This window comes from Phalangium opilio, unplaced genomic scaffold, assembly GCF_054372755.1.
Source record: "Phalangium opilio isolate 3A_F unplaced genomic scaffold, DU_Popi_V2 ptg000003l_1, whole genome shotgun sequence".
NCBI lineage: Eukaryota > Metazoa > Arthropoda > Arachnida > Opiliones > Phalangiidae > Phalangium > Phalangium opilio.
The window spans coordinates 391,011-416,759 of record NW_028324145.1 but is presented as its reverse complement, the minus strand read 5'-3'; the positions used below and the strand labels follow the sequence as shown (position 1 = coordinate 416,759).

The 25,749-nt window shown below is 39.4% G+C and overlaps 1 protein-coding gene and 1 non-coding gene across 2 annotated transcripts; both read left to right on the top strand.

The window, feature by feature from the left end:
* The first annotated feature begins 20,164 nt into the window (after window positions 1-20,164).
* TRNAY-GUA (transfer RNA tyrosine (anticodon GUA)) lies at window positions 20,165-20,237 on the top strand. The gene has a single exon. It is a non-coding gene; the product is annotated as a tRNA-Tyr (tRNA).
* Window positions 20,238-21,248: 1,011 nt separating this feature from the next.
* On the top strand, window positions 21,249-23,381 carry LOC149716687 (uncharacterized). The gene is made up of 5 exons (XM_089834623.1): window positions 21,249-21,400; window positions 21,701-21,932; window positions 22,008-22,121; window positions 22,668-22,847; window positions 22,914-23,381. Exons 1-5 carry the CDS (start codon window positions 21,249-21,251, stop codon window positions 23,379-23,381), a joined length of 1,146 nt encoding a protein of 381 aa, XP_089690749.1.
* Window positions 23,382-25,749: the final 2,368 nt, after the last annotated feature.

Below are 25,749 nucleotides of genomic sequence, written 5' to 3'. Positions count from 1 at the left end.
AATTAGACTAATGTGCAAGTTAATTTTTACAGGTAGTTTTGTGATTATAACTTTCTTCAACGTGTTAATTATACTTATATGCAAATTAATTTTTACAGGTAGTTTTGTGATTATAACTTTCTTTAACGTGTTAATTATACTAATATGCAAGTTAATTTTACTAAACCTAAAATTGTTTTAATAAACAGTTTTACTGTAAACGTTACTCAAAGACGTAGTGTAAAATGAACAAAACAATATTGTACATAAAGCAGGACCTTTACCCATCAATGTTATTGTCCTCGTGTTGAAAATAACTACTATAAGTTCGCTAAATAAACCAGATGGAAATCGTTTTTTTAACCACTACTCGTAAAACTTAGAGCCACACTATGTAAAATCAACAATACCATAAGTGTATTTCTAACCCATTTCCCCGTCAATATTACTTATGTACCAAATGTAACTGTCTGATACTACTATTTGCTTAAAATAGGCCTCTCATATTTCAGATAAATGTAAAAGGTGTAATTTTTTATTCTTTGAATTCCTGCAAAAATTGCTATGCTCAAAATTGATCTATTGAAAATTATTTGCGTAACAGTCAAGTTTCGGTAATTATTGCATGTCCATTGTAGTTACAGTACCTTCCCTCGTGTAGAACATCCTTAAATACCTTAGTTAAATCAACCAGAGAGGCTAGGCTTATAACAGGTTTGATAGAATAATTCCAGATTCAGTTCTGTTAACATCCAATTTGATAACAAAAATTAAGCTATTAAATCGGACTTATTATGGTGCGAAAAATAATTAAATTTACGAATAGACTTTTCTCCAAAATTGAAATTTATTTCCTTTGCTCTATACAGAACTATTTTACTCGGCTAGTCTGCGTTTCTTAACTGAGGACGTCCAGTCCATTTCCGAAAGTTTATTTAATAGACCCATTACTTTTGGGGAAACCTTCCCTTGTGTTGCAAATACCGTAGCAGCGTACCTGCGTTTAAAAATAAGCATTAATTGTAGAATGGCTGTTACCGAAATTAGATGAATCGCTAATATTTTGGCTTTTGCCCTTACCGTTGTAGAAATTCAAGAGTAGAAGCACATGCTTTCGGGTATTTGATGTTCAATATATAGTAGAGATTGAACATAAATGCCATTGCAGCTACTATGTCTTTTCCAAAAAGATGATCATTGACAACAACACGATCCACGCAAAGTAGAAATTGGGACGCGCTACCAATACTTTCTCCTAATAAATTAATAAAAGATCAACATTTGACAATATATATGCTTTAATTTAGGTTAAGCGAAATATAACGTTCGGCATTCTATTCTTCCATATTTAAGGAGTTCTCTCATCCACAAATTGACGAATCTAATTACCTGGTTTAATCATATGCTGATTTACACTTTGCTAATAGGAACTAAGCAAGGCTCAAACGTACTTTGGCTTAACCTTTTACTCTAATAACCTCTATTTAGCGTCAATTATATTATAATTAAAACAAACCTAAAATGACTAAGCATGGGTGGATGGGTACTTTGGCAATGATCTCTTCATGTGGGGTTCCAAGCTGTGAAAAGTAAAAATTGATAGGCGTTTTGAAACAGTGACCCTTTAAGAATGACAAATTTTTCTTACTTCGAATTTGGGGAAAAGGTCATCGGAAGGCTCTTTAAAATGGTTCATGATTAGTAGAATGACTGTTCCTACCACCCGCTGTTCATCTTGGGGAATATCTTCTTTCAATTTATTCAAGGTTTCTTGACAAAAAGGTTTTTTACTTCTTGAAAAAAATTGGCAAATTAGCTGACTCCTCGCTGAAAAGAAGTCAGTGAAGGCACCAAATACGTCTGTTTGCAAGAGTTCCAGCAAATGTTCTTTTACGCCAACAATTTCGAATAGAAATGGCCATTTCTGAAGTAATTCTTGTATATTCGTTCCGTTGTTTATATGTAGTCTTTGGAGCGCAAATGTTTTCCTCATTTTTTCTTGAACCAATTGTACATTAGGATTTGTTTCCGTTGACATATCTTTTAGTTCAGCTCTTAATTTCTCGCTGTCTTTTACGTCGGCATTTCTTATTTCTGGATTGTATTTGTACTGGTCCGAGTGTTCTTCGCTTAAACGTTTTTTAGCCTTCGAAAGCTCCCTAACTTTAGGCATGATGTTTTCAGTTTCGCGAGAGAGGTTTTCCAATCTTTGAATCAGTCTTGATCCCAGAAAGCACTCTCCAGTATCAATTACTTCTCCATTCACTTCAGTCATTGAAGCATTTGGAAATTTACCGACAAAGCAGCGGGCAATCGTCCTCATGTCCTGTCTTGTTGGTCTAGGGCTTCTTTTAATCGCATCGTTTACGAGGTCTCGTATGATGCTATTTCTAGTCTTGCAATTAAGTTTCTTCCCTGACTTAAGAGCCTCTTGGCTTTGTTTAGTAAATATTTTTACAGGAACTTCATAGTTATTCAACCAATTTTGTCGCTCCATCATTTCAAACCCCTGGCGTAAAAAATATTAAAAATATTTTTAAATTATTTACTTAATATATGCGTCAAACTTATTGAACAAGCTAGGAGATTAATGCGGTTTGAAGGATTAAAGTTTTCTTATAGATTCTTAAAGAGACTAAATTTAGTGATAATAATAAATATATAAAGAACCCTCTTTTTATCGATTCAAGTTTGTTAAATAAATATAAAAACATTATCTCCATTAATAGTAAAGTTTTGCAGTGTCCAATCCTGAATCAAAGTAGGGCGTTTCAATACTTCTTCCCATTATTTAAATATCAAATCTATAAGGATTTTTACGTCTGTCCTTCGTATAACCGACCAACAAAAACTGAAATAATGCCTTAAACACCATAACACTCTTTCCGGCCTATAACTCGTACATAAAACACCACGCCACTATAATAAAATATATCTAGTATTTTAAGGAATGATGCCAATCTTAATGGGAGATTGTAAGATTGAAACCTGTTATTTTTTTTTGATAAAGTATGATAAGAGAAGTCTAGGTACTTGAAATGCAACCGGCGAGATTTCATATAAAGTTAAGAATTTAGAACATGCTCTTTTAGTCTTAAAATTTCCAACCTAAAAAAATAATTATCTATTGCTTAATTAATTTCATTAATTAATTTTAAATGAATTTTTGAAGATCTCTACTATAGTCTTAAAAGAGCCTCTTGCGCATTCCTTATTTTTAAACCAAATTTCACGGCAGTTTTCTACACGCGCCTTCAATGGTTTCATTACGCATGCACATTAAATGTTTTTCCGTGCTTTGAAACCAATCACGGCGCGTGCGGGAAACTGCGGTGAAGTTAATTTAAAAAATTGGGAATAGGTGAATATATAAAGTATTTGGTCTTGCTCAACTTGTCAAAAAATAAGAAAACGTCATCACAGTTGCGCGCGATTTTGCACGAGACGTAAGTCTAGATGTAGAATGCTCGTGAGGATTTTTTTTTCTAAACTAAAACAAATTTCCTCACATGCATTCTTTCCATGATCTTACGAATTTGAGCGCGAGCGTCATTTTTCCACACTAGAAACGTCACTCGTGACGATTTGTTATATTTTTCAATTAGCTCCACCTACTTTATATATTTACCTATTCACAAGAGGCTCTTTTAAGTCTAAAACAGCGATCTTCAAAAAACATAACAATTACCCAGGTGGTTGAGGTAAGATTGCTTCGCTTATCATTCTCTATCGAGTAAAAGTTACTTGTTTGATCACTTCATGGTCCCTTTAAATAACTTCCAGTAAGCATTTCGAAAATAATTTTTTTTTCTTAACTGTAGAATAATAACAGCAAAATCTGCTCGTTACACACCTCATTAATATCATTACTAGAATCAGGAGCCGGTGGTTTACTGAATAAGGATGGATTTCCTTTCTCGTTCATAACATTCCCTATTAAATACAATTAACAACCATAATTAGTCAGAGTTCTGCGTGTATTACCATACCCTATATTAACAGCTGAAATAGAATATTTAGCTAGCAATGAAGACGTGCATGGCTATCTGTGTCCTTGACGTACAAGTGATTGAAATAAATTCTCTTACCTTTTGTAACATTGTTGTTTGAAAACTTCTCTTTTGCGAATTCAAGTAGTTTTCTTATTTGAATTGCATTCAGGCTTGACTTTTGAAGGTCAGAAAATGAAACATAATTTATGTCACCCGGTGTTTCAACCCCAACTTCAGTTAGGGTTTTTAAAACGTTTTCAATTTTCTCCGTTGATAAGGTTGATAATGCCCCCTTAATGACCGCACTAAGGCCATTTTCAGCATTAGATTCGCTGTCTCCAGCATTATCCATTTCGTCCTAAAGTTTAGTTCAAACGAAAACATTTATTCTCTCAGCTTATACAATTTAAAAGGTTCCATTCTGTATTTTCAATTTGAATAATATTCAAATGCTTATAGTTCAGAATTATAATACAAGTCATGAATGGTATAGATAATATATATATATATTCACGTCTTTGAATACCAATAAATAACGGATCAATCTCAAGTTTCAATAAGTAATGTTACTACATGTGTGACCACAAACTGAGAAACGCACTTTTATTTTAAAGGGAGAATGAAAGCAAACGACAAATAATTCCTTCCATAGTATAAAACTAATTATCACGCGTCAAATAAAAAATACAATAATATAAAACAATTCATTTTAAATTCAGAGTAAATCACTCATCCACAAATAATATAGGAATTTTGCATTTGCAATTTGTTAGCTACGGATGATACACACTATGTTTTAGAGTGATATACTCTTTTCCAAAAATTTTGTATGAGGATAAAGGGTAATAATCATTAAGTTCCATAATTTTTACTACTTTTGACTTCCTTAATTTTGTTACCTCGTAAGCGTGCAGATCTGGGCAATATTTAGAAGCAAATAACGTTGCACAAGCTAAATTTTCGGTCTCTGATTCTGAAATCACGAGAGTGTCAATGCGTCCAAAATTTAAGGTGTCTCCAGTGACCTCACAAACAACAAATAGTCCCCTTTCATACAGTGTGCCTTTAAATTCAAACTTGTCCGTGTGGTAAGGACTTCTATTAGACTTGGTCATCTTTCGAATATCATTAAATAGATCCCGACCGAAAACATTTTCAACTACAGCTTTTGAATCACGGTATTTAATTAAAGGGGGGAAAGGTGAACCGCACATATAATAGAATTGCTGCAGCTGATGTTTTTCTGCCAATGTTTTTGTTATGTTTTTAAAATTGTTGGTGTTTCTTGAGTATGTTTTGTAAACTGAGTGTTTGCTTTCAAACCTAAGCGACCAAAGACGTATAAGAGGACCAAAATGTAAAATTAGTTCAGGGTAATGCTCAAATAGGTAATGGTGCTTGGCCTTCAATTTGTAATTTGGAAAAGCTTCAATTAGTTCCTCTTTATAATCGGAAAGCATGCTAGCTAAGAAAGCTACTTCTTTCTTCGATATTTTTGGAGCCGTTATAATTTCTACTAGCTCTTTCAACTGCAAATAGAGCTTCCACACTTTATCGCTTAAATCTCTAATTTTATCTTTTAACATAAAGGCTAACACTCTTAAAAAGCACCAAATTTGAGAAGCGTTTCCGGTCAATTTGTTTGAAGCAACTTTCAACATTTTCAACTACAGCTTTTGAATCACGGTATTTAATTAAAGGGGGGAAAGGTGAACCGCACATATAATAGAATTGCTGCAGCTGATGTTTTTCTGCCAATGTTTTTGTTATGTTTTTAAAATTGTTGGTGTTTCTTGAGTATGTTTTGTAAACTGAGTGTTTGCTTTCAAACCTAAGCGACCAAAGACGTATAAGAGGACCAAAATGTAAAATTAGTTCAGGGTAATGCTCAAATAGGTAATGGTGCTTGGCCTTCAATTTGTAATTTGGAAAAGCTTCAATTAGTTCCTCTTTATAATCGGAAAGCATGCTAGCTAAGAAAGCTACTTCTTTCTTCGATATTTTTGGAGCCGTTATAATTTCTACTAGCTCTTTCAACTGCAAATAGAGCTTCCACACTTTATCGCTTAAATCTCTAATTTTATCTTTTAACATAAAGGCTAACACTCTTAAAAAGCACCAAATTTGAGAAGCGTTTCCGGTCAATTTGTTTGAAGCAACTTTCGCGGGACATGGCTTGCTTCCAACATCTTGTTTTTGATATGGAAATTCTAATATTATCCAATTTAAATAATTCCATGAGAACCACTTTTTTGTTCGAATAAAGTATAATAGAAATTGGTTAAGGTCGTAGGCAACGACTCCCTCAAACAAATCGTGAGCTAAGCATGGCGCGAGTGTGGGGGTACAAACGTGGAAGTAGTTCAGGTCATTAAAAGGGGAATCATGTTTTACACCATTAATGGAACCTAATATTGGGTTTGCTTTTAGAGAATCAATGTTTTTCTTGTAAGTCTCTATGGTTCTTCTGGGAAACGATTGGCATAAGTGAATTTGGTCACTCTTGACGTGGCAAAAACGGCATATAAATCCGTGTGAGAAACTCGTTTGAAAGCCACCGATTTCGTGGCTTCCCAGATTGTCACCAATAAGATTAGTTAGAAAAACTTTGTAGTTATAACCATCGGGTAGTGTAAGTCCATTCTCTTCGAGGTCTTTAAGTTCGTAAATCAATTTTTCAAAACACTTTCTCAAACCAAATCTTTTTAAATGTGATTCTTTGCAAAGGAATATTAATTGCATATGATTGACTGTTGACCTATATTCTTTTGGAATATTTAAAAGTGTATAACACACCAACTATTTTGTGCATAGACTTAGCAGAACCCAAAGGATTCACTATTTCAAATGCGTCTTGAAAAATTAGAACGTGGATGCATTTACCATTAACCTTTAAAATATGTTCTTGGAGAAAGATTCTTCCATCGTTTACATCCTCTAAAATCTGATTTCTACCAAACACATAAGTAGATTTTGGATAATGAAGTAGTTTCTCGACTTCTTTGTTTGTCAATAACTTCGCTAGAGATATTTTCAGAGGAACATAATGGTAAAAGCATTTTTTCCCACGTGAATATCCAACTAAAATCTGAAGGGGCTCCACGTATCTAAAGTGTTCTTTGTAATACTTTTGCCTTAAATAGGTAGATTTTAAAGTCTCCTTCGCTTCTTCCATTACGTTATTCTCTGAGAAAACATTAAAAACCTTTTCGACAACTTCTGCACTAACTGAATTTTCCTCTAGGGTAGCCCTTACGTTTTCGTAAAGAAATGAATTTTCTAGATATTTTAAGGAGCTCATTTGTTCAGAAATAAATTGTATGACTGAACTTGACAAAAATTTTTCTGCTTAGAGTTTCAAGTAAAATAACGCAAAATTTTGAACTAAAGCATTGCTTGTTTCTCCTTTCGAAATCGATGATTCTACTTCATGCAATAGATTGCCACTAGATACGTTTTGGGATGCATTTTGATTTAATTGAACTAGACCCGAAGTGGATGGCTGATTTAAGTCTACTTTTGGGTTTTCCACTACCGATATTGGGGATGGTATGACCCGCCTGTAATAGAGCTTATACTTTCTATTTAAATGACATTTAAGGGACAATAATTTCTTATATTTTAACGCGGCACATCCTTTAAAAGGACAAGATACAAATAAACCCAACGAAAAATGTTCTTTTGAATGAGAGCAGAAATTTTTCAAATTCGGGAAAGTAAAGTTACAATTTGCAACTGGGCACGATAAAGGCTCTATAAAGTTCTGAACATTTGACCCTATTTCATTATCAGTTATTTTTAACTCAAACTTGTGTTTTCTTCGTACATGACTTTTAAAGGTACCAAATGTGGTGAACACTTTGCCACACGTTACCCAACCGCACGAAAAGTTTTGGAAGGGTAAGTTTTTATGAAGAGCACAATGTTTAAAGTATTTTTGAAAATTATCCGTAGAGAAATTACAGGCATTCAGTGAACAATTAAAATTCATTGTGATATTACGTAACTAAAATTAGCACGCTTTGAGAAACTGGTTTTTGGAATTTCAAACATTAATTTAGTTTTAAAAGCTAATTATTTTTTTAATCATTTAACATCCAAGTAATACCGAGATCACCTTATAAATATATGTCTGCAAGTTATCTGTTACAATTATATTTTGAATGTTCACAGAACATGTTTGCTTGAACTTTTGGAATCCAGGAAGATCAAGTTGAATTAAGACGGATTATAAGATTGTTAAAAATTATTCCAAACTAATGACGCGTTTGTTATTGACCGAAGTTTGCAGAAAATACGGGCCCAGTTTCTTTTTTAAAAACAAAACCGTTAAATCCGTCCAATCAAAAACAGAAAATCTTTCAAACTTGAGAAATATCCGAGGAAGATGTCGGAAGATCAGAAAAAGATATCGGTTACAAAGCCCATTTCTTTTTTATATCAGATCCATGTTATTTAGCGGCATTTATTTGATAAAAATGCTTCTAATTACTCGAATTCATTTAATTGAAAATAAACTAAATGAACGCAAACGATTCTCCAGCCCTGAATGGTTAGGAAAAGGTTTATCCCTATTAAACACTGTTCCTAATTTTCCGGGGCTAAAGAAAAATATACCAAAACGTTTATATCTTACCTTAAAAATTAAGACGTTGAGTCTTCTGCCAATGTATCCGTACTATTAAGACCGGTAACCGTGCTACCGTTCTAACTTGTATTTGGGATCGCGATTCGTGAATGAAAAAAATTCCACTTTACAATTTCCTTTCTTCGTCCTCGTCAGCCCGAAATTTTAGAACAGCAAAAACCCAGCCAATTCGCGGAAAAAAATCGGTTTTGTGCAAAATAAAAAAAAAACTCTCTTATCTTACCCCCTCCCCCTCATACTCCACCCTTTTTACGGCTTGGCCTATTCTGAAAACTTTCCACTCTTTTTAATCCTTAAGGTATGTCAAAGATTGACTGCCCAGGCGGCGAGGTGCAGAAGCAAGAAAAAATATATAAAGGGTCACTGCCCTCAAAGTAGTTTTTAAATCTGCACTTTCATCCATAAAATCAAAATTAAAAATCCAAACCAATTATTAAATATAAACTAAAATTTTAATTTTATTTTACATCAAAGATTTAGCTAAATTAATAAACTTTGTGGGGGCATTCAAAAAATGTGACGTGCCCCTTTATGAAAGGCGAGAATTGGTTGTACATTTAATAGGGCGTTAGGGAACTTGAAATGTATTTTGAAGATTTTGGTTAGGCCGCTTTAAAAAGATGTCAATATAGACAAATTCGCAAATTACAAACAGAGAAACCTACACACACAGGGGCGAGATAGCCATTGGGGTATTATCCACTTCGCCAAGAAGCTCCGCCAGAGGCATTGCAAGTTCATTAGTCTCAAGCGTGTAGTGAACTCTCACTGCCTCTCAATAGCGGTCTCCCCCCTGTGTGTTGCTTTTTCTTTTTGTAATTTCCGAATTTGTCTATTGACAATCTTAAGATGTTCCAAGTTTGATATATACTGATTATTTCAAGTCACGTCTCGAGGTAGTGATAATTAACCAAAGTTAATAGGAACATTTCATAATTTTTTTATTTCTTACTTATTAAAATCCATATCAATTTTTAATAATAAATACTTTGAAACTGATAAAATATTCAGATGAAATGAATAATCAGGAAATAAATAAAGGGAGACTGAAAATTCCATAAAAGGAAACAAACGTATTGATATATAGTTTTTCTCGTGAGATCCTGTGTATTGATTAGGGAGCTAACAACTGGCTACGGGGAAGAGATAGTCTGACGTCACGCAGCCCCCTTCTGGCTGGCATTTTTGCACGTAGAATACTGTTTCCAACCGTTAGAGGGGATGAAATTCCAGTAAGAGATAGAAGGGTGTGACGTTTCAAGGTCAGTCCTGTTACCTCCGTACAGCTTTTATAGTCTATAGAGGCGTCTCATTATGCTGAAAGGTCAAGCCAATGGAAGAGCTCTGGGCGCAAATTGACGTAGGTGTTAAGTCCATGATGAAAGTATATATACCTATAGGGTGGAGTTAAAAGCTAAACCACTTCCGAGCGCCTCTACTTTATGCTGTTCATGCGGAACTGACAAAAGGGCCATGTGTGTTTAATAGCAAACATTATAGGCAAACTACGTGTAAAAGTTAAATCAGCTCTTTAGTGTAAATTCTAGTTAAAATGTTGAAACTACAAAGCAGTGCCTTGTTACTGCAGGTTTGATTTGTACTAAATAAAACCACTATAACTGTTGTGTAAACGAGCATGCAATCGTAAACAAACGCAAAATTTTCACGTTTATTGACTTTTACAGCGATCACGTAAATTCAATATCAACCTGTATATAATACAAATGTGTGCTTGACATTCGTTAAAAACAAGCCTCATGTTAAAATGAGTATGAATAATTCGTCAAAACTACAAAGCAGAGCGTTGAAATTACAGTTTCGAACTGATAATAAACAAATCCTTAAGTCATGTTGTGTATACGACCACGCACTCGTAAAATACACAACAGTTCCACGTGTAATGACTTTAACAATAATCACGTAAATTCACTATCATCCTGTAAACTTTACAAATAAGCGGTTGTATTTCTTTAATAACAAGCTCCCTGTTAAAACGACTCGGTATAGTTTGTCGAAACTACAAGGAATAGCGTTGAAATTACAAGTGGTAGCCAATACTGAGAAAATACGAATGATCCTTTTTTATTAACCAAAACAGGGCCTGCTTATAAAACGTGAATTCGCAGTGAAAGACTTATTACTGGGTAATTTGTAAATATAAACTGAATCTTTTTTGTAAATACAACAATTATTTTTCTGGGTGTATATCTTAAAACCAAATAATAGATAAAAACGCATTTGCGTGAACCGATGGTGGAAGCTCTGCCATTGGGAGGCTAGACGTTTCTCGTAACCCTAGCCGATCGCCGCGTATATCTTGAAACCAAATGATGACGGAGGAAAAGAAGCCAGAATGTACTGACTGGCGTCCATGTGGAATGGACAAAAGACCTGAAGATGGTGGTGCATTGAAGCTGGTGTCAATGTGGAATTGACGAAGAACAGAAGATGGTGGTGCATAGAAGCTGGTGTCAATGTGGAATTGACGAAGAACAGAAGATGGTAGTGTATAGAAGCTGGTGTCAATGTGGAATTGACAAAGAACAGAAGATGGTGGTGCATAGAAGCTGGAGTCAAGGTGAAATTGACGAAGAACAGAAGTTGGTGGTGCTTGGAAGCAAGCACGTACAGACTAGTGTCCATGTGGGATGGACAAAGACTAGCAGATTGTGGTCCTTAGAAGCCAGTTAGTAAAGACTGGTGTTGGTAGATGAATGACCAAATTTCCGCGAACGCGTTCCGGAAATCGGGTATTTGTTTGCTCCGATTTGTAAACTGCGAACGCGGTCACGTGGGGTCTGACAGACAGACAGACACACAGACAGACAGACAGACACGGCCGGTGTAATACCTCTCACGTGACATACGTCACTCGGAGAGGTAAAAACCAAAGTGTTTCCACAATACCTGACGACCATTTAATTTTCGGGCTTCCGTGGCACAATGGTTAGCGCGTTCGGCTGTTAACCGAAAGGTTGGTGGTTCGAGCCCATCCGGGAGCGGTGTTGTGAGGTCTCAGATGTAACGTAAAAAGTCAGACTTTTTTAAAATACCTGACGTACATTTAATTTTTGGGCTTCCGTGGCTCAATGAAATTGCGTTCGGCTTTTAACCGATAGCGGGAGCGGTGTTGTGAGATTTCAAATGTAACGTAAAAAGCTAAAGTTTTTCCACAATACCTGACGACCATTTAATTTTTGGGCTTCCGTGGCTCAATGAAATTCGCGTTCGGCTTTCAACCGATAGTTTGGTGGTTCAAGCCCATCTGGGTGCGGTATTGTGAGGTCTCAGATGTAATGTAAAAAGTCAGAGTTTTTCCAAAATACCTGACGAACATTTCATTTTTGGGCTTCCGTGGCACGTTCGGCTGTTAACCGAATGGTTGGTGGTTCGAGCCCACCCGGGAGCGGTGTTGTGAGATCTCAAATGTAACGTAAAAAGCCAAAGTTTTTCCACAATACCAGACAACATTTTATATTCTTAGCTTCCGTGGCGCAATGCTTAGTGTGTTCGGCTGTTAACCGAAAGGTTGGTGGTTCGAGCCCATCCGGTAGCGGTGTTGTGAGGTCTCAGGTTTGACGTAAATAGTCAAAGTTTTTCCACAATACCTGAAGAGCATTTAATTTTTGGGCTTCAGTGGCGCAATAATTAGCGCGTTCAGCTGTTAACCGAAAGGTTGGTGGTTCGAGCCCACCCGGGAGAGGTGTTGTGGGGTCTCAGATGTAGCGTAAAAAGTCATCAGTTTTCCACAATACCTGACAACCATTTAATTTCTGAGCTTCCGTGGCTCAATGGTTAGCGCATTCGGCGGATAACCGAAAGATTGGTGGTTCCAGCCCCACCGGGAGTGGTGTTGTGAGGTCTCAGATGTAACGTAAAAAGTCAGAGTTTTTCCACAATACCTGACGAACATTTAATTTTTGGGCTTCCGTGGCTCAATGAAATTCGCATTCGGCTTTTAACCGATAGTTTGGTGGTTCGAGCCCATCCGGGAGCGGTGTTGTGAGGTCTCAGATATAACGTAAAATGTCAGAGTTTTTCCAAAATACCTGACGAACATTTAGTTTTTGGGATTCCGTTGCGCAATGGTTAGCGCGTTCGGCTGTTAACCGAACAGTTGGTGGTTCGAGCCCATCCGGGAATGGTGTTGTGAGGTCTCAGATGTGACGTAAAAAGTCAAAGTTTTTCCACAATACCTGACGACCATTTAATTTTTGGTCTTCAGTGGCGCAATGGTTAGCGCGTTCGGCTGTTATCCGAAAGGATGGTGGCTCAAGCCCACCCGGGAACGTTGGTGTTAAGTTTTATAAGTAACGTAAAAAGCCAAAGTTTTTCAACAATACCTGACGACCATTTAATTTTTGTGCTTCAGTGGCGCAATAATTAGCGCGTTCAGCTGTTAACCGAAAGGTTGGTGGTTCCAGCCCACCCGGGAGAGGTGTTGTGGGGTCTCAGATGTAGCGTAAAAAGTCATCAGTTTTCCACAATACCTGACAACCATTTAATTTCTGAGCTTCCGTGGCTCAATGGTTAGCGCATTCGGCGGATAACCGAAAGATTGGTGGTTCCAGCCCCACCGGGAGTGGTGTTGTGAGGTCTCAGATGTAAAGTAAAAAGTCAGTGTTTTTCCTCAATACCTGACGACGATTTAATTTCAGAGCTTCCATGGCTCAATCAATACCACGTTCGACTTTTATCCGACAGTTTGGTGGTTCGAGCCCATCCGGGAGCGGTGTTGTGAGGTCTCAGATATAACGTAAAATGTCAGAGTTTTTCCAAAATACCTGACGAACATTTAGTTTTTGGGATTCCGTTGCGCAATGGTTAGCGCGTTCGGCTGTTAACCGAACAGTTGGTGGTTCGAGCCCATCCGGGAATGGTGTTGTGAGGTCTCAGATGTGACGTAAAAAGTCAAAGTTTTTCCACAATACCTGACGACCATTTAATTTTTGGTCTTCAGTGGCGCAATGGTTAGCGCGTTCGGCTGTTATCCGAAAGGTTCGTGGCTCAAGCCCACCCGGGAACGTTGGTGTTAAGTTTTATAAGTAACGTAAAAAGCCAAAGTTTTCAACAATACCTGACGACCATTTAATTTTTGGGCTTCCGTGGCGCAATAATTAACGCGTTCAGCTGTTAACCGAAAGGTTGGTGGTTCCAGCCCACCCGGGAGAGGTGTTGTGGGGTCTCAGATGTAGCGTAAAAAGTCATCAGTTTTCCACAATACCTGACAACCATTTTATTTCTGAGCTTCCGTGGCTCAATGGTTAACGTGTTCGGCTGTTAACCGAAAGGTTGGTGGTTCTAGCCCATCCGGAAGCGGTGTTGTGAGATCTCAGATGTAACGTAAAAAGTCAGTGTTTTTCCACAATAGCTGACGACCATTCAATTTACGGGCTTCTGTAGCGCATTTTCAGCTCGTTCGCCAGTTATCGGAAAGGTTGGCGGCTCAAGCCCATCCGGGAGCGGTGTTGTGAGGTCTCAGATGTAAAATAAAAAGGCAGTGTTTTTCCTCAATACCTGACGAACATTTAATTTTTGGCCTTCCGTGGCGCAATAGTTAGCGCGTTCATCTGTTAACCGAAAGGTTGGTGGTTCAAGCCCATCCGGGAGCGGTGTTGTGAAGTGTCAGATGTAACCCAAAATATAAAAGTTTTTCCACAATACCTGACGACCGTTTAGTTTTTGGGCTTAAGTGGCGCAATGGTTTGCGCGTTCGGCTGTTATCCGAAAGGTTGGTGGCTCAAGCCCACCCGGGAACGTTGGTGTTAAGTTTTATAAGTAACGTAAATAGTCAAAGTTTTTCCACAATACCTGAAGACAATTTGAGTTTTGGGCTTCCGTTTCGCAATGGTTAGCGTGTTCGGCTGTTAACCGAAAGGTTGGTGGTTCGAGCACACCCGTGAGCGGTGCTGTGAGGTTTCAGATTTTACGTAAAAGTCAAAGTTTTTACACAGTACCTGACGAACATTAAATTATTGGGCTTCCGTGGCGCAATGGTTAGCGCGTTCAGCTGTTAACCGAAAGGTTGGTGGTTCGAGCCCATCCGGAAGTGGTGTTGTGAGGTCTCAGATGTGACGTAAAAAGTCAATGTTTTTCCACAATACCTGACGAACATTCAATTTACGGGCTTCTGTAGCGCATTTTCAGCTCGTTCGCCTGTTATCGGAAAGGTTGGCATCTCAAGCCCATCCGGGAGCAGTGTTGTGAGGTGTCAGATGTAACCCAAAATATAAAAGTTTTTCCACAATATCTGACGACCGTTTAGTTTTTGGGCTTAAGTGGCGCAATGGTTAGCGCGTTCGGCTGTTATCCGAAAGGTTGGTGGCTCAAGCCCACCCGGGAACGTTGGTGTTAAGTTTTATAAGTAACGTAAAAAGTCATAGTTTCTCCACAATACCTGAAGACCATTTTATATTTGGGCTTCCGTTGCGCTATGGATAGCGCGTTCGGCTGTTAACCGAAAGGTTGGTGGTCCGAGCACACCCGTGAGCGGTGCTGTGAGTTTTCAGATGTTACGTAAAAGTCAAAGTTTTTCCACAGTACCTGACGAACATTTAATTTTTGGGCTTCCGTGGCGCAATGGTTAGCGCGTTCAGCTGTTAAACGATATGTTGGTGGTTCCAGCCCACCCGGGAGAGGTGTTGTTGGGTCTCAGATGTAGCGTAAAATTCATAAGTTTTCCACAATACCTGACAACCATTTAATTTCTGGGCTTCCGTGGCGCAATAATTAGCGCGTTCATCTGTTAACCGAAAGGTTGGTGGTTCCAGCCCACCCGGGAGAGGTGTTGTGGGGTCTCAGATGTAGCGTAAAAAAACATCAGTTTTCCACAATACCTGACAACCATTTTATTTCTGAGCTTCCGTGGCTCAATGGTTAGCGTGTTCGGCTGTTAACCGAAAGGTTGGTGGCTCGAGCCCATCCGGGAGCGGTGCTGTGAGGTTTCAGATGTTACGTAAAAAGTCAAAGTTTTTCCACAATACCTGACGAACATTTAATTTTTGGGCTTCCGTGGCGCAAGGGTTAGCGCGTTCAGCTTGTAAACGAAATGTTGGTGGTTCCAGCCCACCCGGGAGAGGTGTTGTGGGGTGTCAGATGTAACCCAAAATATAAAAGTCTTTCCACAATACCTGACGACCGTTTAATTTTTGGGTTTCCATGGCGCAAAGGTTAGCGCGTTCGGCTGTTATCCGAAAGGTTGGTGGCTCAAGCCCACACGGGAACGTTGGTGTTAAGTTTTATAAGTAGCGTAAATAGTCAAAGTTTTTCCACAGTACCTGAAGACCATTTGATTTTTGGGCTTCCGTTGCGCAATGGTTAACGTGTTCGGCTGTTAACCGAAAGGTTGGTGGTTCGAGCCCATCCGGGAGTGGTGTTAAGTTTTATAAGTAACGTAAATAGTCAAAGTTTTTCCACAATACCTGAAGACCATTTGATTTTTGGGCTTCCGTTGCGCAATGGTTAACGTGTTCAGCTGTTAACCGAAAGGTTGGTGGTTCAAGCCCATCCGGGAGTGGTGTTGTGAGGTCTCAGATGTGACGTAAAAAGTCAAAGTTTTTCCACAATACCTGACGACCATTTAATTTTTGGGCTTCCGTTGCGCAATGGTTAGCGCGTTCATCTGTTAACCGAAAGGTTGGTGGTTCAAGCCCATCCGGGAGCGGTGTTGTGAGGTGTCAGATGTAACACAAAATATAAAAGTTTTTCCACAATACCTGACGACCGTTTAATTTTTGGGCTTCCGTGTCGCAATGGTTAGCGCGTTCAGCTGTTAACCGAAAGGTTGGTGGTTCGAGCCCATCCGGGAGTGGTGTTGTTAGGTCTCAGATGTGACGTAAAAAGTAAAAGTTTTTCCACAATACCTGACGACCATTTAATTTTTGGTCTTCAGTGGCGCAATGGTTAGCGCGTTCGGCTGTTATCCGAAAGGTTGGTGGCTCAAGCCCACCCGGGAACGTTGGTGTTAAGTTTTATAAGTAACGTAAAAAGCCAAAGTTTTCAACAATACCTGACGACCATTTAATTTTTGGGCTTCCGTGGCGCAATAATTAACGCGTTCAGCTGTTAACCGAAAGGTTGGTGGATCCAGCCCACCCGGGAGAGGTGTTGTGGGGTCTCAGATGTAGCGTAAAAAGTCATCAGTTTTCCACAATACCTGACAACCATTTTATTTCTGAGCTTCCGTGGCTCAATGGTTAGCGTGTTCGGCTGTTAACCGAAAGTTTGGTGGTTCTAGCCCATCCGGAAGCAGTGTTGTGAGATCTCAGATGTAACGTAAAAAGTCAGTGTTTTTCCACATTAGCTGACGACCATTCAATTTACGGGCTTATGTAGCGCATTTTCAGCTCGTTCGCCTGTTATCGGAAAGGTTGGTGGCTTAAGCCCACCCGGGAACGTTGGTGTTAAGTTTTATAAGTAACGTAAATAGTCAAAAGTTTTCCACAATACCTGAAGACCATTTTATTTTTGGGCTTCCGTTGCGCAATGGTTAGCGTGTTCGGCTGTTAACCGAAAGGTTGGTGGTTCGAGCCCATCCGGGAGTGGTGTTGAGAGGTCTCAGATGTAAAGTAAAAAGGCAGTGTTTTTCCTCAATACCTGACGAACATCTAATTTTTGGGCTTCCGTTGCGCAATGGTTAGCGCGTTCATCTGTTAACCGAAAGGTTGGTGGTTCAAGCCCATCCGGGAGCGGTGTTGTGAGGTGTCAGATGTAACCCAAAATATAAAAGTTTTTCCACAATACCTGACGACCGTTTAATTTTTGGGCTTCCGTGGCGCAATGGTTAGCGCGTTCGGCTGTTATCCGAAAGGTTGGAGGCTCAAGCCCACCCGGGAACGTTGGTGTTAAGTTTTATAAGTAACGTAAATAGTCAAAGTTTTTCCACAATACCTGAAGACCATTTGATTTTTGGGCTTACGTTGCGCAATGGTTAGCGTGTTCGGCTGTTAACCGAAATGTTGGTGGTTCGAGCCTATCCGGGAGTGGTGTTGTGAGGTCTCAGATGTAAAGTAAAAAGGCAGTGTTTTTCCTCAATACCTGACGAACATTTAGTTTTTGGCCTTCCGTGGCGCAATAGTTAGCGCGTTCATCTGTTAACCGAAAGGTTGGTGGTTCAAGCCCATCCGGGAGCGGTGTTGTGAGGTGTCAGATGTAACCCAAAGTTTTTCCACAATACCTGACGACCGTTCAGTTTTTGGGCTTCCGTGGCGCAATGGTTAGCGCGTTCGGCTGTTATCCGAAAGGTTGGTGGCTCAAGCCCACCCGGGAACGTTGGTGTTAAGTTTTATAAGTAACGTAAATAGTCAAAGTTTTTCCACAATACCTGAAGACAATTTGAGTTTTGGGCTTCCGTTTCGCAATGGTTAGCGTGTTCGGCTGTTAACCGAAAGGTTGGTGGTTCGAGCACACCCGTGAGCGGTGCTGTGAGGTTTCAGATGTTACGTAAAAGTCAAAGTTTTTACACAGTACCTGACGAACATTTAATTTTTGGGCTTCCGTGGCGCAATGGTTAGCGCGTTCAGCTGTTAAACGAAATGTTGGTGGTTCCACTCCACCCGGGAGAGGTGTTGTTGGGTCTCAGATGTAGCGTAAAATTCATAAGTTTTCCACAATACCTGTCAACCATTTAGTTTCTGGGCTTCCGTGGCGCAATAATTAGCGCGTTCATCTGTTAACCGAAAGGTTGGTGGTTCCAGCCCACCCGGGAGAGGTGTTGTGGGGTCTCAGATGTAGCGTAAAATGTCATCAGTTTTCCACAATACCTGACAACCATTTAATTTTTGGGCTTCCTTGGCGCAATGGTTAGCGCGTTCGGCTGTTATCCGAAAGGTTGGTGGCTCAAGCCCACCCGGGAGCAGTGTTGTGAGATCTCAAATGTAACGTAAAAAGCCAAAATTTTTCCACAATACCTGACGAACATTTAATTTTTGAGCTTCCGTGGCGCAATGGTTAGCGCGTTTAGCTGTTAAACGAAATGTTGGTGGTTCCAGCCCACCCGGGAGAGGTGTTGTGGGGTGTCAGATGTAACCCAAAATATAAAAGTTTTTCCACAATACCTGACGACCGTTTAATTTTTGGGCTTCCATGGCGCAATGGTTAGCGCGTTCTGCGGGTATCCGAAAGGTTGGTGGCTCAAGCCCACCCGGGAACGTTGGTGTTAAGTTTTATAAGTAACGTAAAAAGTCAGTGTTTTTCCTCAATACCTGACGACGATTTAATTTCAGAGCTTCCATGGCTCAATCAATACCACGTTCGACTTTTATCCGATAGTTTGGTGGTTCGAGCCCATCCGGGAGCGGTGTTGTGAGGTCTCAGATATAACGTAAAATGTCAGAGTTTTTCCAAAATACCTGACGAACATTTAGTTCTTGGGATTCCGTTGCGCAATGGTTATCGCGTTCGGCTGTTAACCGAACGGTTGGTGGTTCGAGCCCATCCGGGAGTGGTGTTGTGAGGTCTCAGATGTGACGTAAAAAGTCAAAGTTTTTCCACAATACCTGACGACCATTTAATTTTTGGTCTTCAGTGGCGCAATGGTTAGCGCGTTCGGCTGTTATCCGAAAGGTTGGTGGCTCAAGCCCACCCGGGAACGTTGGTGTTAAGTTTTATAAGTAACGTAAAAAGCCAAAGTTTTCAACAATACCTTGACGACCATTTAATTTTTGGGCTTCCGTGGCGCAATGGTTAGCACGTTCGGCTGTTAACCGAAAGGTTGGTCGTTCGAGCCCACCCTGGAGCTGTGTTGTGAGATCTCATATGTAACGTAAAAAGCCAAAGTTTTTCAACAATACCTGACGACCATTCAATTTCCGGGCTTCTGTGGCACATTTTCAGCTCGTTCGTCTGTTATCGGAAAGGTTGGTGGCTCAAGCCCACCCGGGAACGTTGGTGGTAAGTTTTATAAGTAATTTAAGAATTCATAGTTTCTCCACAAAACCTGAAGACCATTTAATTTTTGGGCTTCCGTAGCGCTATGGATAGCGCGTTCGGCTGTTAACCGAAAGGTATGTGGTTCGAGCACACCCGGGAGCGGTGCTGTGAGATCTCAAATGTAACGTAAAAAGCCAAAGTTTTTCAACAATACCTGACGATCTTTTAAATTTTGGGCTTCCGTGGCGCAATGGTTAACCCTTTCGGCTGTTATCCGAATGGTTGGTGGCTCAAGCCGACCCGGGAACGTTGGGGGTAAGTTTTATAAGTAATGTAAAAAGTCAAAGTTTATCCACAATACCTGAAGACCATTTAATTTTTGGTCTTCCGTTGCGCAATGGTTATCGCGTTCATCTGTTAACCGAAAGGTTGGTGGTTCGAGCCCATCCGGGAGCGGTGTTGTGAGGTCTCAGATGTGACGTAAAAAGTCAATGTTTTTCCACAATACCTGACGACCATTCGATTTCCGGGCTTCTGTGGCGCATTTTCAGCTCGTTCGTCTGTTCTCGGAAAGGTTGGTGGCTCAAGCCCACCCGGGAACGTTGGTGTTAAGTTTTGTAAGTAATGTAAAATATCATAGTTTCTCCACAATAACTGAAGACCATTTAATTTTTGGGCTTCCGTAGCGCTATGGATAGCGCGTTCGGCTGTAAACCGAAAGGTTGGTGGTTCGAGCACACCCGGGAGCGGTGCTGTGAGGTTTCAGATGTTACGAAAAAAGTCAAATCTTTTCCACAATACCTGACGACTTTTTCATAGCAGAGCTTCCGTGGCTCAATGAAATTCGCGTTCGGCTTTTAACGGATAGTTTGGTGGTTCGAGCCCATCCGGGATTGGTGTTGTGAGGTCTCAGATGTAAAGTAAAAAGGCAGTATTTTTCAACAATACCTGACGACCATTTAAATTTCGCGCTTCCGTGGCGCAATGGTTAGCGTGTTCATCTGTTAACCGAAAGGTTGGTGGTTCGAGCCCATCCGGGAGCGGTGTTGTGGGGTCTCAGGTGTAACGTAAAAAGTCAGTGTTTTTCCACAATACCTGACGAACATCTAATTTTTGGGCTTCCGTGGCGCAATGGTTAGCGCGTTCGGCTGTTAACCGAGTGGTTGGTGGTTCGAGTCCATCCGGGAGCGGTGTTATGAGGTCTCAGATGTGACGTAAAAAGTCAAAGTTTTTCCATAATACCTGACGACCACTTAATTTTTGTTCTTCCGTGGGGCAATGGTTAGCGCGTTCGGCTGTTACCCGAAAAATTGGTGGTTCGAGCCCGTCCGGGAGCGGTGTTATGACGTGTTAGCTGTAACGTAAAAAGTCAGTGTTTTTCCACAATACCTGACGAACATTTAATTTTTGGGCTTCTGTGGCGCAATGGTTAGCGCGTTCAGCTGTTAATCGAAAGTTTGGTGGCTCCAACCCACCCGGGAGAGGTGTTGTGGGGTCTCGTCTGCGCTTATTGGGACGATTTGATTATCGCCTCCGCAGATTTCGATTCACATATAGAAACGTTGGAAAACGTATTCAATCGGTTATTGGAAGCAGGGTTGACATTGAGCGCAGCGAAAACGCAAATTTGCAAAAAGGAATGCAAAATTTTGGGACATATTGTTTCGGAGCTTGGTGTGAAGGTCGACCCAGAAAAGACAGAAGCTATGGTCGAATTCCCTACACCAAGGAACGTCCGTCAACTTAGACGTTTTCTCGGCATGGCGAGCTATTACAGGCGATTTATACAAGATTTCGCTAAAATCGCCAGTCCACTTCATCACCTCTTGAAAAACGAAACTGATTGGAGGTGGGGCGACGAGCAAGACCAATCCTTTAATACCTTGAAGAAAGAATTGTCGTCGGCCCCAGTGTTAAGTTCACCGGACTATACAAAGCCCTTCATACTACACACGGACGCTTCCAACCTTGGATTGGAAGCAGTGCTGTCGCAGAAAATAAAGGGAAAGCGACACGTCGTCCAATTCGCTAGCCGCTCACTTAGCGACACGGAATGAAAATATTCCACGACTGAGCGGGAATGTTTAGCTGTCGTCTGGGCAGTAGAGAAGTTCAGCCCATGCATAGAAGGGTCAAAATTTGAAGTTTTTACCTATCACAGTGCAATACGCTGGCTTTACCGCGCGCGAGACCCCACCGGCAAATTTGCCAGGTGGAACGCAAGGCTACAAGCTTTTGATTTCACCGTAAACCATATACCCGGCAAAGATAAGGTTGTAGCTGACGCCCTCTCGCAGATACCGGAACAAGACGAGCATACCGAAATATCAGCGGTAGTTGAACAATCGTGGATCCTAACTAGGGATGAACAATTAACGCGTAACTCCGACTGTGATATAGGTATTCTTAGTGCAATAACATCTAGCACCCCTAATTCTAGCCCGGTATTAGTCAAGTTTGACCGCGACGACATTATACAAGCACAGCGTAACGACAAAGAAATGGGCGCGATTTTTTAGTATTTAGAAAATGATAAGACCCCGGTTGACAAAAAGTTAAGAGATTTTGTTGAAAAATATGGTCCACAATGTGAGGTTAGGGATGGTAATCTATACCGAGAAATGAAAAAGATGGTTAGTCACGATAACCTTAGAGTGTGGGTTCCCCTAGCCCTCCGACCACGAGTTCTTTATATCAGCCATGACATCCCCACAGCAGGACATTTCGGGGTAAAGAAAGCCCTTCACCGCGTTCAAAGTCAATTCGTTTGGGATGGACTCACTCGAGGCACCATAGATTACTGTCGTTCTTGTACACTATGCCAGAAGAATAAAGTCCCTCCAGTATCTCCAGCAGGCTTGATGAAATCAAGCGAAATAGTTAACCCCTGGGAGGTTATTTCTTTAGATCTAAAAGGACCGTATCCGAGAAGCAAAAGAGGTTTCCGATATTTGCTAGTGGTGTCAGACACCTTAACCAAATGGGTGGAGATATTCCCGTTAAGGACCGCTACTACTAAGCCTATTGTGCGTCATCTTATCGATGACATTTTCACGCGATTTGGATTGCCCACCTGCGTAGTAAGCGACAATGGCAGACAGTTTGTTTCTCGTATTTTCAAAAAGGTTTTCGAGACGTTGCAGGTCAAACAACGCCATACGTCCTTATATTCTCCTCAGGGTAACCTAACAGAAAGGTTTAATAGAACCATAGGAACTATGGTAGCATCCTATGTAGAGGATAATCACAAAGATTGGGACAAAGGCATTTCTCAGTTCGCCATGGCTATTAGGACCGCTCGTCAAGAGACGACAGGATACACCCCTGCGTTCTTGATGTTTGGTCGCGAACTGAGAACGGCCAGTAGCGTTCTGAAAGATAAAAAAGCGGGAGAATATTTAGTGCCTGAGACTGAGAGTTTTTAGGGTCTCAGAGTAGCTTCGGTAGTGGAGGAAGCTGTTGTAAAGGCTAAAGACCGCATTAAAATTGCTCAACAAAAGCAAAAAGCGTACTATGACCGAAGTCATCGTGATTTCGAGTTCCAGGATGGAAATTTAGTGTTACGTAAAACACATTTTTTATCCAGCGCTGCGGATGACTTTAGTAAGAAATTAGCGGATAAGTACGAAGATCCCTTTAAAATTTCGAAAAAGTTATCAAAACTAACGTACAGGTTGGCTCACCCAAATGGCAAAGAATTGCCTGGAACATATCATGTTTCAGAGCTAAAACCGTACGTCGAAAGACAAAGGCTGGCAGTATCAGCTTCAGACCTTGCGCAGGGTTACGAGGCTGACAGTACGAATTCGGGTAATGGTGATAAAATTTCGGTACCGACTAAACGGAAAAATGATAGTCACCCTACCAGCAAAAGATTTAATAGGAAACAATGAAATTAAACCATTCGATAATCTTAGTGATCTATGAGTACTACGACCTAGAGATCTAGTTACGCGTAGGGTTATTAAAAAGTAAATAGATTAATGTGATTCACTTCGAAGTTAATTTAGAGCGCTCTGTAAATTTTGTGTTTTGTTTTATTCTTATTATGTATTGTGGTTAATATGTTTAAAGACTAGAGTCTATTTTTTTTTTTAAATGATTTCGTAAAGTATCATAATCTTGTTAGTCCATATAATGATTGATTATTCGTGTGGACTTTTGTTTAGGTTACAGTTAACTGGATAGAGCTGCTCTTGATCTGTTTTTAAGATGATAATATGCTTATGTTTATTTTTGATATTATTTTGATGAACATTAATACTTTTCAAGTAAATAAGTTTTGGATTTCAATTTAATCGCTATCGCTGGTGCTATGTTTTAGTAGTTTTGTTTATGATCAGTAAACGAATTTCTGTTTAGTTTTTGGTTATGCTGAACTAGCGTTTAGTTGAACTTAGTCCCACCAGGAGTTCATAATAACCCGAAGTACGAAACTGTTAAAAAGCCCGTAACAACAAAGTTTCATCGTAAAGCTCACCGGATTCATACACCGCTTAGCTCCCAAAGAAATAGTTACCCCATTTTTTGCGCCCACGCGCATTAACTTACACACATCCGGTTTAGAACTATTTTTATCTTGTGATTTTGGGAGCGAAAATGGCTCACGTCTGATTCTGCCGGAATGGTGTAAATTAAGCCTTGTTTCTACTAAACATTTAAACGATCGTCAATGATGTTTTGTTGTGATAAGTGTGAGTGAGAATTCCGTGGTTAAATTAAAACAGTTTGGACAAATTCATTCCCAGTATCTTTAATATAAGAATTGCAACGTGTTTCTACGTCCACCATATCGCCATTTTTCTTTTCGACGGAGATCCCAGCCAACGGAAGTTTTGGAACGGAAAACCAAGGAGCAGAGATACCACTACGATATACTGTAAGGTCTTCTTAAGAGTTCTAAAGGAATTTCTTTGGAACCCTACGGAGCCCTTGGGATCATTTTCTAAAGAAACTATTTCCAAAGACTTCCTTGGAATTTCCTAAAGAATTCTTGAGATAAATTTCCAAAGAATGTCTTGGGATTATTTTCTAAAGAAATTCTTTAGGTATTCTAGAGATAAATTTCCAAAGAATGTCTTGGGACTATTTTCTAAAGAAATTCTTTAGGAATTCTAAAGATAAATTTCCTAAGAAGGTCTAGGGATTATTTTCTAAAGAAATTCTTTAGGAATTCTAGAGATAAATTTCCAAAGAATGTCTTGGGACTATTTTCTTTAGGAATTCTAAAGATAAATTTCCTAAGAAGGTCTAGGGACTATTTTCTAAAGAAATTCTTTAGGAATTCTAGAGATAAATTTCCAAAGAATGTCTTGGGATTAATTTCTAAAGAAATTCTTTAGGAATTCTAGACATAAATTTCCAAAGAATGTCTTGGAATTAATTTCTAAAGAAATTCTTTAGGAATTCTAGAGATAAATTTCCTAAGAATATCTTGGGATTATTTTCTAAAGAAATTCTTTAGGAATTCTAGAGACAAATTTCCTAAGAATGTCTTGGGATTAATTTCTAAAGAAATTCTTTAGGAATTCTAGACATAAATTTCCAAAGAATGTCTTGGAATTAATTTCTAAAGAAATTCTTTAGGAATTCTAGAGATAAATTTCCTAAGAATATCTTGGGATTATTTTCTAAAGAAATTCTTTAGGAATTCTTCAGATAAATTTCCAAAGAACGTCTAGGGAATATTTTACGAAATTCTTTAGGAATTCTTGAGATCAATTTCCAAAGAAGGTTTAAGGTTTATTTTCCAAAGTAAGGCATTCTTGAGATAAATTTCCAAAGAAAGTCTAGGGTTAATTTCCCAAAGAAATTAGTTAAGAATTTTAGAGATGAATTTCAAATGGCCAGATATATTGAAATTATGCTTTACATACCTATCAAAATATTTTTACCCAAATTGTTTAGCTAAAGTTTTCCTAGATAGACATTAACTTGATGGTTAATAAAATTAAAAACGTTTCACGAAGGCTTGTCCCGTAGCTAAGGCTCAGCAAGCGCTGAAATGGAATGTTATATTTACCTATTTTTTTATTTTTTTTTTAGTTTTTTTTTGCCTTTAATCATCCGTTTATGTAAAGGATAAAATAGATTAAAAGTAAAATAAGAGTAATTAAAATCGTTGAGTTTAGATTTACAGGGAATCTAAGCTGTCAGTCGAAATTTTTGCTTAATTCTCTTATGGCATGTTTTATCTTTATTTCGAGCGTAATTTGAGTCCAAAATAAATATTTTTTAAAAAACATTGTAGAGAAAATTAGG